Raw genomic sequence first — 12,399 nt, forward strand, 5'->3', positions numbered from 1 at the left:
GTAGATGTAGAAATTCAAATGAATTTAGCAAATTTATGCCGTAAGGTGCTCTGAAATATAATGAGACCATCTTATCTGTTAGCTATTATGAGATCACAATGCCTGTCAACACACAGGCAGACATCACCATGGCAACATAATATCTCACATGCAATGCACTGTGGTGGCAAATGACAATACATGACATGATATAGCTATTAAGAATGAAATGAGTACCCAGCATTTATACTATAACTGAATTTCAGACAAGATTTCAAGAAAGAACATCGGTGTCATGAGACGTGTCAGTAAATGGTCATTTTAAATCAAAAGATAAAATGAGGATGAAAAACTCACCTTCATTTTAATACATTTTTCAACGGTGCATTAGGGCAGTTGTCGGAAAATACTTGAGGGTGTGTAAATTTTAAACTCTTAAAACTCAGAAATTCTGACTAACCCTAACCCTGAACTCTAACCCTCTCCCTCTAACCCCCACATCTTTTTTTCCTACAATGGCCCTCATGTGCCACCACACAACCCGGAGTGAAAAAACATTCATCAACAAACATTAAGAACAGTCATGAGCTGACAGGAAGAGACATTTGCATCATGCAGCTCGTAAAAGGTTACTCAGTCCACGTATGTGAACCTTGTGTGTATTTTTGTTTGTCTTTTTTGTGTGTGTGTACGGAGCTCCTGCATCTCTTCCCCCGCTGGTGACTGCCACTTTGGCTAATCTGGCCACCTAAGATGTGAGGAGAACCATTTGCCAGGACTCTAAACTCCTCTTCATCTAATAAAATGTCACTGGACTTGAAATATTGAGGAGGCCCATCTGAGAATGGTCCTTTCAGCTGGTAAGGTGTCAGCGCTGTGCCAAATGTCAGCTCTGTGAGGATCAAGGAGTGGGGGCCTGCAAAGCCCAGGCTGGCTAAAAGCAACCAAAGATGTGAAGGGTAGAAACGGAAACTATTTTACAACAGTGCTGTAATGGTGGATGTTTCTTGTTTTATACAGCAGCCCTGCACTAATTGTTACAAAAGGTAAAAGGTCTGTATGGGAGCATCCAGACCTTAACCATATAATTTTTGTATAAGTTTTGTTTTCATACTTTTGCATTTGTTTTGACTGCAGTTATTTTCATAAATCAGGTAGTGGCCGATGACCTGAGGGAGGAGGGAGGAGCAGTGATCTGGAGGAAAGCAACAAAAACCACATGGAGGATTCGCACACTGCCTTCAACCTGGAAAGCTGCCGACCAACCAGCTCATCTGCAGCTCACAGTGACATACGTCGAAGGAAAAGGAGCATTGGCCAGCCAGAGTTACCACTCCATAAAGGTAAAGACTCATCCAGTACAATGCTGAAACTTCCATTCATGGTGCCAAACAATGTCGCTGTGCTGCCCCCTTTGAAACAGATAACTTAAAATTTCCGCTGCTTTTATACTTTTATAAGTCTTTTATGGAATTATGGAACACAGAGAAATGTAGACTGCTGATGTTTACTGTACAAGGAAATTAGCAAAATTCACTGAGTCCAAATGTTTCTGCCTCTACATCCCTTCCTCTCTGAGAGAACTTCTGAATTTGATCTATGACATTTTAATTTTAAACGCAAAGTCAGTCAGTATTTCAATTGGATTTAAAAAGCTGTGACATTTGGTGAGCAAATCCACAGCTGCAAACCAAGATATCTGATCTGATCTGCTTCGGTTTCTATTTCTGACACACATCTGGCATTTTTCGGAAACAAAGTATGTCTCATTAATAACAAATGAACAAACGTGCAGCTGTAATTTTGTGTGAGAAAGTATGGAAAAGCAAAATCAATGACAGCCCCAAACATTATGTAAGAAGATGACTTGTGCAGATGGATAGCAGCTTAAAAGCACCCCTTATATTAAAATACACTCAGTCTTTCCCTTTTCACACCACCCACAGATTTAATTTTAAGTGTCAGACGCACTCAGAGAGGCAGTAATGGTGGATATGATCGCATCGACCTGGTCAGTCAGTATAGATCAATAGCTTGTTAGCTATGGACAATAACAGATTTCAGTCACTGTTGCTGGCTGTGATCACACATAGATACAACTGGATTAGATAACCGATAATATTGAAAAACTGTCAGGTTGACTGTATTTGGGTGTGGGCTGAAACTGAATTGCACCGAATCAGAGAGATTTTTCTGTAGCTTAAATCTGAGAATGTATGCTTATTTCGCTCTCACGTGTTTCACAAAATATTGTAGAATTGTAATTTCAACAGCTGTTATGGCTGCATTTCCCAGAGCTGCTAAGCAGTAATTCCCCTACAGATTAGATTTTTTTTTTGTTCACACACTGCTCTTGCTGCCTGATTGCACCATTTCTTGTGAAAGAAAAGCTGTTTTTTTTTTCCTGGTGAGAGCCCTTACAGCAGGTGGCAAATACATCTATGAGTATCACCACCCTGAGCAGTTGAGCTGGCTGGACAGTTTTTGTTTCTGTCACATGAAAAGACCAAAACCAAGATTATATTTGTCCAACTTTTATTTAAGTTCAATTTCCTACCCAGTCTGTGGCTGTCAGTCCTAAGCCTATTGGTTCACACTAAATATTCACCAAGATACAGTTTATTTTCTTGAGTGCTCAGCAGTTGCCTAACATAGATGGGCTGTACAGTACTTGTTACAAAAGCAGGAGGGAATTTGTGCCAAAGTGTGTTTGTTGAGAATAGTTTTTCATGGCGGATTAATACACATTTGCTCTTCTAGTAAGTTTTTACCACAGCGTTACAAACTGCTTTAGAATCTCAGTCTGTAGGCTTGCTTTGAATATGTAGACTGAATATGAGGACTGGTACACAGAATCTGACTCAGATCTAACTTTAATTAAACTTCTTCAATCATCTCAGCTTCCAGACTGTAAATGTGTGTGGCTGCGAAGAATCACAGCACAAAAAGCTCCGCACTCCAGACCCGCTCTGTCCTCGATTCCACAATGAGCACACATGAACACATGTGCATCTTTGCACAATGCAAGGGGATCACACACAGTGATCACGCTCTGAATCCAAAAGGAAAGTAACACAACAGGGACACAAAAACATTCAATCTTCATCTAAGGTGAACTGCTTCTTATCAGCTTTGGTGAGTGGACCAGTCACCCACATTAATTAGAAGATTAGGCTCACTGCTGCTTTCATGAGACTGTATGAGAAAGTAGGGAAACAAAAAGGACTGAGATAATAACTGATATGTTGGAACTTGGATTTCTACTGCTGTTGTTTCCACATTTTGCATCGCTGCCGTGGAAGTGAATTGCACTTTTTTCAGGCAGTAAACTTTTAACAATAAGGTGGCACTGATGCTTGAGGATAAATGGATAGCAGACCACAGGAGAAGGGGCCTGTGAAGAATTCCCTGTTGTGGATTGTGGATTTTTGTTGATACTCTCACTTAAGTTGTCATCTGAATACTCTTTTGTTCTTGTGTTGTAGTGATTCTGATATTAGAGACTATTAACTGGATGAAGAGATCTTTAGCTTGATATCGAACAAGCGGTATCACCAAATGACGTACTTCCTATTTTCTCTTTGCCAGTCGCTGCTGAACATAAACGTGCTAAACACATGTTGGAGTTTCATATTAACATCCAGCAAAAAGCAAAGCAATCACACGCAGCTTTCCTGACACCATTTTAGCTGAAATAAGCTGTTTTTACCAAAGAAGTGAGCTCGACCGTGAGATACAAATACAGTTTCTAAATTAATGGCCAATTAAAGCAGAAATGTCAACTATGCTTAAAAAACAGAACAGTGTTCTCTGGTTTCACAGCCAGCAGCATGTAAACAAACACAAGAAGAGAGAAACTCATTTTAAAAGGGAGGAAACCTGCAGAGCATTGTTTAACACTGGGTGTGTGTGTGTGTGTGTGTGTGCGCGTGTGTGTGTCTGCGTATCTAAATTCAAGTGCATCTTCCAAATGAGCCACACAGTTCTGAATTCAGTGTCTGTCAAATTGAATGAACATTACAGTGTGTGTGTGTGTTTCTCAGAGATTCATTGCAGCAGCTCTCAGCTCCCACCCTTTTTTTTCCTCTGATGACTTAAATGTCCCAGATCTGTCTTTGTCTCAGCATCATTCGTACGTTTGTGAGTGTGTGTGTGTGTGTGTGTGTGATTTAACACACAAGTACAAGTGTTACCACTGCCTCATATTATCCTGTGAAGACATTATCATTTCATGGATGGCACTGAGGTTTGTCAACTGGATCTCATCAAAATTTGATCCTAAATTATGGAAGCAGAGCTGAAGGGGAGATCCCCCCCCCCCCACACTCACACACACACACACACACACACACACACACACACACACACACACACACACACACCGCAAGGTGAACCACCAGTCTGAGTCAGGCTGACACTGGAGGCAAATGTAAGCAAAAAATAAATAAATCTATTCCCACTGGGTTGTTGCCCCTGAAAGCTAGATGTTTGGCCATTTTAAATATCTTAAGACAAATAAAGACTCTTAATGATAGAGGATAATGGAGATGTTCCCACCAGAGTCTGCTGAATCTCCCAACCAAACTTTACCAGTGAAATTATTTCAAGCTTGGCAGAAGCAACTTGGAGAGGCAGATCACAGCCTCATGTCGAGTCCTCAGTGAGTCTTAAAAAGCTTGCAGTTGGAGACAGATTAGTTGCTCACAGACCTCAGTCTAGATATGAAGAGATTCCGCTTATTATTTGTAATCGTGTAATTTAGCGTCTTTTATCAGGTACAACACTTTATTATGTTCGACACAGTGTTGAGGTTACTTTTCTGACAGTATTTCCATTTGCATTTTTATCTACCTCTGTAATCATCCTATGACCCACGAGCTTATTCATGTGACTCTTTTGAGGGACCTGACCATGTGAACCATGTAATCATTATTTCATCAGTAATCTCAAACAGAAGGGCAATCTTTCTGCAGAATTAGAGACGTCATACAACCTTTATCACGCACCCAAGATGTCGGTCATTTAATAATGTTTCATCCAATAATTACTTCTGATGAAAATTGCACTTCCTGCATTCACTTGAAGAAGAATTCGCGTGCACTCATTTTTGGCCTCATTATTAGACACGGTCTTTTCTCACTGAGAAGGTAATAGACAGCCTGATGAATACATTTCATCACAAAACTTAGAGGACATTCTGTACATAAATTCTAACACTCCACTCCACACACCACAATCACAGTGACCCCAAGTGATTACGACTCCACTAGTGTGTCCACCTCAAAATCAATGTTCAGGTGAAAGACAGGCTGCCTTGATTTCACCAAATGAAATGCGGCAGAACAATAAATGGGACCATAATGACTATATATTTAGCACAGGGAACCTTTCTAGTCAGCAGCCCACCTGTGAGAGCGCTCCTGTGATCAAAGTGGAAACCATTTGATTTTCAGCCAGCCTCCAAGTCACTCTGAAGAAGAAAAGTCCCCCTCCAACTGCAGGAAGGAGTTTTGATTGCATCCCAAGAATAGCAGAAATAGTGGGGTTGCAATCAGTGCAGGACTTGGACTCAAGATTCCTCCCTAATATTAACACATAGAGCCAGATACACACACTTTAAATATACAATATGTAAGCTCCAAGGATCGGAGGAAAGGAACAACTCACTCTCCAAACATTTACAGGTTTGAAAGTTCTTGAATTGCATTTCTCTGATAATGACAAAGATGAAAAGCTCCCCCAGTTTTGTCTTAAAGACATTGTCATCTAATCAATCCAGGAATACGACATATCACCAGCAAAAAATGGCCCCGTTTGTGCTTTGTGACATTTACATTACAGTATGTGTAAGCTTTGTGTTGCTAAATAATCTATGTTAGCTTTAAACAATTTTTAATTCCCAATGGAGTACAAAAAGTGTTAACATGTATTTTTCCCCACAGCTCTCTGTGAATGAAGGAATGAAGAAGTTGGTACCCTGGTAAGTACACAGCTAATTGTGATTGGTTATTTCGGAAAACCAAACTGACAAATGGCACCTGTAAAAATTGTTTTTAACATTTTAAATAATGAATTACTCATAACTGATCCAACTCTTGAGGATTGGTTGGATTAGATTGTTCATAATGAGCTAACAAAGTTGATTGTGTTATATTTGAGTAACAAGGCTACTGTAAGATCATAGTGCCTAATCATGTACTGACGTTCAGTACTTTACTATTTGAATGTCTCCATTTTATACTTCTTCAATCTCTCCACTATGCTGATTGACACACACTATGATTGTCTAATAAAACAGTCAGGCGTCCGTACTGATATTCTAGATTTTCAAAGAATTTAAATTAAGCAAGCATTTAGAAATAAGTTATTTTATGGAGTGTCAATGAGAAATCAATGAGTGTTCCCCCTCAGGAACTGCTATTTATTGCAGAAATCTTGAGATCTCTAGGTATTAAACATCAAAATTACTCCCCACTAACCCCCCACAAGTGGGTTGGGGAGTTCAATCTGTTATTTTAGACACCAACTAATTATTTTGATCGCACGTTAAGGAAGAGCCAAATATTCTCCTCATTCTCTTTGTTTAGTTGATTAAATGTGAACGTTTGCTGCTCTTCTTTGTCAGCTGACTAGCATCACCTTGGAAGACATATTTATTTTTTCTAAGTAGAATGAGAAAACATTTAAAAAGAAGTCAAATGAGTTCTAGTTCTCATCTTATGAACGTCAGGTTGTTATTTAAAACATTTTCATTTCATTTAAAGATGCAGCCATAGAGACAAGGAGAGACAGTTTAAATCTTTCACTTCAGCGTAAACACCATAAAGCTTGAATGGAGATCTGGATAATATGCTTTTGACTCTCTGAGAGTTACGGATGTGAGGTGCTGAGGCTTCTCTAGTTCCAGAACCACGGACAGAGCCACCTCAGACCAATTAAGTCCAGAACCACAGACAGAGCCACCAGTCTAATTAGTCCAGAACCACGGACAGACCCACCAGTCAAATTAAGTCCAGAACCACAGACAGAGCCACCTCAGACCAATTAAGTCCAGAACCACGGACAGAGCCACCTCAGACCAATTAAGTCCAGAACCACGGACAGAGCCACCTCAGACCAATTAAGTCCAGAACCACGGACAGAGCCACCTCAGACCAATTAAGTCCAGAACCACAGACAGAGCCACCTCAGACCAATTAACTCCAGAACCACAGACAGAGCCACCAGTCTAATTAAGTCCAGAACCACGGACAGAGCCACCAGTCTAATTAAGTCCAGAACCATGGACAGAGCCACCAGTCTAATTAGTCCAGCACCACGGACAGAGCCACCAGTCTAATTAAGTCCAGAACCACGGACAGAGCCACCAGTCTAATTAAGACCAGAACCACGGACAGAGCCACCAGTCTAATTAGTCCAGAACCACGGACAGAGCCACCAGTCTAATTAGTCCAGAACCACGGACAGCGCCACCTCAGACCAATTAAGTCCAGAACCACGGACAGAGCCACCAGTCTAAGTCCAGGACCACGGACAGAGCCACCAATGTAATTATGTTCAGGGCCATGGACAGCGCCACCTCGAACCAATTACATCCAGAACCACGGACAGAGCCACCAGTCTAATTAGTCCAGAACCACGGACAGAGCCACCAGTCTAATTAAGTCCAGAACCACAGACAGAGCCACTAGTCTAATTAGTCCAGAACCACAGACAGAGCCACCAGTCTAATTAGTCCAGAACCACGGACAGAGCCACTAGTCTAATTAGTCCAGAACCTCGGACAGCGCCACCTCAGACCAATTAAGTCCAGGACCATGGACAGAGCCACCAATCTAATTATGTTCAGGACCACGGACAGAGCCACCAATCTAATTATGTTCAGGACCATGGACAGCGCCACCTCGAACCAGGCAAGACTGAACTTTCCGTCGATGGCAGCAGCTTTAAACTTTTCAGTAACACAATCCTACCTCCAATGTCGGGCCGGAGCGTCTTGTCATATTCCTTCAGCAGATTGTTCAGTATCAGTGTGGCATCCTCCTGGTGCGACCTGGGAACCAGCATTTGATTGACAGTGGTATCATGCTGATCCTCATCGTCGTCGCCATATTCCAGTAGATCAGAACTGTAGGGGTGTGGGAAGGGGGGAGGGATAGAGGTGGAGTATGTCATTAATCATGATCGCTCCCCTCTTATAAACACAAATAAACCCCAGGCTCCGTGTTTGTGTCTGGCACGGCAGTGAATATGGTTGGTTGTCTTTTTTTTCCTCTGACTGTGTCAGTGTGTGTTTGTGGGTATGCGCTGGGGAAGCCCTTAGAAAAAAAAAAAAAAAAAAAAAAAAAAAAAACATGCATTACCAGCCAGGCTCTTTCACCCAAAATGCGTGAGTGCCATAATATCCTTAACTTTCAAAGCTTTTAAAAAACACAAGAGGAAAACACCTTCCAGCTGTTGATCATGCGAATATAAAAGGTGCGAATCAGACTCACCGAGCACCTTGAACGAGCAGAAGTAGGAAGAGGATGACCACAAACTTGATTGTCATTTTCGCATGCGTGGATCACCTCTGATCACAAGAACTGCTGGATGGAGATGCCGGCGTGTGCTGCTGCCTCTGCCGCGATAAAAGTGCCAGGACAGAAGGTGTGTAACCATCAATCCGAGCTCTGAACTTCCTCATCCGCCCACACACTTTCTTCTGTGTGTCATCTGCGGCCAAACAGCAGCGCGGTCTCTCCCTCCACGATCCTGGGGGGGGTCGGGTCGGGAGGGGTGGTAAGAGTGAGGAGGGAGGTTCCTCCGGGACGCACCCGACGATCAATCAATGTGATCAGCGGGAGGGGAGCCGAAGATCGGGATCCAAAGGCGCCCTCCTCCCTCTCTAACGCCTTTGTGGGCAACAGCGCGATTGGGGTGACGCTGTCTGTTCCTGCTGCTGCTGCTGCTGCTGCTGGTGGTGCTGCTGCTGCTGCTGCTGCTGCTGGTGGTGGTGGTGCTGCTGGTGGTGGTGGTGGTGGTGGTGGTGGTGGTGGTGAACCTTAGGGGATGAGCATCTTGCGTGACTCATTCTGTCATTCACTTTCATTGCGCTGTCTGGAAGAAAATGCAACATAAAAAAACAAAACAAAACTTGGAGGCTACGTCATGTGCTACATTTATTTATTTCATTACATTTGCTGCACATTCAGACACGTGCACTGTTCATCCATGGGCTTTTTTATGACCTAAAATTACATTTAGTTTTACTGGTTTCTTGATCAAAGCTCAAGATCCCTGAACGCAACCCAGGATTCTGGTTTATTTGAGACTTTATCCACTTTTATCATTTTGCATCCAGCTGCAGCACGCAGAGCATAAAGAAAATAGTCAAATATCAACATTAAGTCCCAAAGAAAACAGCAGGGTTTCATTTCAACAGAATGCGCCCTTGATTTTTGTTTATATTGATGTTTGCTGTTTGCACTGGAAGTCACATTCGGGCGTCGCACACAGCGTTCACGTACCACAGAGTCACAGCAAGCTCGGCTCCACACGCGCAATAAGTCTTTCTGAATAGGTGCGCATCTCAGCGGGGCAGCTCGGAGATCAGCCCACAAACCTGTGAGGCTGCTCCGTCCACAGCGACTCGCTGTTGAGAGGCTTCACTGCCCCCTGGTGGCTGCCGAGGAGCTCCTCAGGGCAGCGGCACTGACCATCACACGGCTTTATCAGAGGCGGAAATCCCCCATTTAAATGTCAGTTATAAGTTAATTATATTGATGATTTCACCCTTTTATCCCAGGCACAGAACCAAATAAGCTCATTGTCAGAGGCCAGAAGTCAAAAGCTTAGAAGCTTCATACCTTTAAAAATGGGTTTAATTATGAGTTGTCTCTCTTATCACCCGTAAAATGTCTCATGTTCTGCTCAGTGAAATCTACAAAGTGAACGCACTGTCATCTTAGCAGCTCAGTGTTTGGCTCGTTAAATCGAGACAAACACAGAAGATGAAGATTGGCAGCCGGTAACATCAGTAAATTTGTAACATTGGATTGTTTTTTTTCTGGGGAGTGCAGTGACCCTACTGCATGAGAAAAAAGATGAAAGATGCCAATTGGGAGTCTTACTGATCCTGAATTACAGTTCTATGGGTCATGTTTCAAAATAATTCCTGAACATCTTTGTTCATCCGTTTTATTTGATTATTTCAAGTATAATACATAAAACAAATACAGTACAGAAAACAAAGCATGAATAACACAAAGACTTTAAGCCCAGCTATAGCTGCAATGGCTGTGCTGCATTTTTGCTAAATTTAAGCAGTTTCAGGTTACCGTTCCCTCCAAAACAAAACTGGATGGGAAAAAAAGATCTCTTGCATGTGTAACAGCTGCCTGCAGCCCCCCTCAGATAGATAACTACACTGTGACAGCTCTTTAAGCTGACTGCTGCATGTGTATTATGTTCCCTGGTTCGGAGACCCAAGTTCAAAACTGCAGTCTGCTCTGTGTCCACGAGCTAGCTGTGGATAAAGGACGTATAATGAATCCTAAATTTGTCCCTAACAAGCACCAGCCACATCTGTCCAGACACTACACAGAGAAAAACAAGCACTCGTCATCGGTTGGGCCAGTCGGAGCTTAAATTGGAGTTTGCTGAAAGGGGCCCCCCTTAACGGGTGAAAGCAACTTAAGTGGAACTAAATCCCTTTTCTAACAGATGTATGGCAGATGAGTCTTTCACAGTGGCTGGAGGAAGAGGGGGGGCATCGTTTCTTGTGTGGCAGTAGAGAAGGGATTGATGGATGAGGGCATTATTTTCTTGAATAGGAAGAAAGATCAATGTATAGAGTGGACGTAGCCTATCGATTCTGACCGTGGAGATGAAATAATAGCTGCAATTCTAGCATATTAACATCCTCTTCTTCTTTGTGGCTAGAAAATTAGGCTTTCACATTATTTCACTCTTGACCAAAGTGGTGATCTAACTGACAACAAAATGATATTCCCTTTCATAGAGAAAATCATCGAGGCTAAATCCTCTCATGTTATTCGGTACGAAAAATAATTCTTTCAGTTTCATTTCCTTTGGTACCATAACTCTAAATAAAGCATGGTCAGCTCAAATAAAGCTGCACTGGAGCAGTTGAACCGTGACACAACAAACAAATGATCACAAGCTGTGTGAAGGACTCTGCAGATATAACCAGAAAGAAAAGGAAACACTAAGCAGCAGAGTCAGAAACAAATGCAGAGGTTAGAAAGGTATGTCTGGTCTTTTCATTTCAGCTCTTCAACCCCATTTCAGCTGATAGATCAGATTTTTCTCACCGACACCTACCGAGCATTTGACAGTTAGCAACAAATGAGGATAGCATGAATGGCAGCTTTAGTTTCAACCTCACCCAGCACAAAAATTCATAAGTGAAGCTCGAGGAAAAGAATTTCAAACTGACACCTTAAATGTAGTTACTCAGGGTCCAAATTTCACAAAGCAAAGCCAGTTCAGTAGCAGCCGATGTCATTGTTATTTACAAGGTTTGTCACCATCAAGCCATTCAGCTCCAAAATGTAAAAAGGGACAGCAGTCCCAGCAGCAGGTGGCAGAGTGAACTTTACTGTGATAAATCCATGTGACTAAAGATGTAGTGACTCAGAGGCAACTCTTCTACTGGAAATGTGCGTCCTTTTGTTCCTGAGTATGTCTCACCATCGTCCAACAGGTCACACATGCTGTGCTACAGTGGGCTCAAGCTAAAATGCCATAATGTGTGCTCATTGCTTCCGGTTGAATACCGTCAATGTAGAAATGAAGACATACAAATCTCATTAAGTTCAAATATTAAAAGCCAAGTTTGGTTAGATTTAAGCTCTTCTACAAGCAACAATACAAAAATAATCTTACACTTACACAAAAACATTAAGAAAGGAGACAAAAACATTCTCTTACTAAATCGAAAGTCAACTTTAGACTTTGGCTTTTTTTTTTTTTTCCTTTTTTTTTTTCAAAGGACTGAAAACACAAAACTCAAGGTCATCTTTTTCTGCATCAAAGCAAAGAGTTAAGTTGAAAATAAAAAGTCTATATACATGATTCTGAGCCAAATTTCCCAAAATCTTTGTAACCCAAGGGTCATGTTCACGTTTAAAATGGTTAACTCTTGGCACCATCGACAGATTAAAGTGAAAGTGACATGGCAGTTAGTGTATAACTGATTTAAATAGCTCACTTTGCTGACTCTGCTCACTCTGTCTTGGGGATGTTTTGTCTGTCCGTTAATCTGATGTGCGATACTAGTTGTTTTGTTTGTGTGTGTGATGTTGCTCTGTTTGCTCAGACCAAGTTTGATCTGCGTCATGCCGCCCCTGACACACAGTTCCCAGACTTTCTGATTTGTATGTGGCACAGTCCAACTCTGGTCTCTCACCTGTGAAT

The 12,399-nt window shown here is 42.0% G+C and overlaps 1 protein-coding gene across 1 annotated transcript in view; it reads right to left on the reverse strand.

Moving 5' to 3' along the window:
- LOC115053604 (gamma-aminobutyric acid receptor subunit gamma-3-like) overlaps window positions 1-8,530 on the reverse strand; it is a 59,899-nt gene extending 51,369 nt beyond the window's left edge. The window contains exons 1-2 of the mRNA XM_029518437.1: window positions 8,475-8,530; window positions 7,953-8,107 (exon numbers count right to left, since the gene is read on the reverse strand). Coding sequence (XP_029374297.1) covers window positions 7,953-8,107; window positions 8,475-8,530 — 211 coding nt within the window. The remainder of the gene's footprint in view (window positions 1-7,952; window positions 8,108-8,474) is intronic.
- Window positions 8,531-12,399: the final 3,869 nt, after the last annotated feature.

Source organism: Echeneis naucrates, chromosome 2, assembly GCF_900963305.1.
Source record: "Echeneis naucrates chromosome 2, fEcheNa1.1, whole genome shotgun sequence".
NCBI classification, from domain to species: Eukaryota; Metazoa; Chordata; class Actinopteri; order Carangiformes; family Echeneidae; genus Echeneis; species Echeneis naucrates.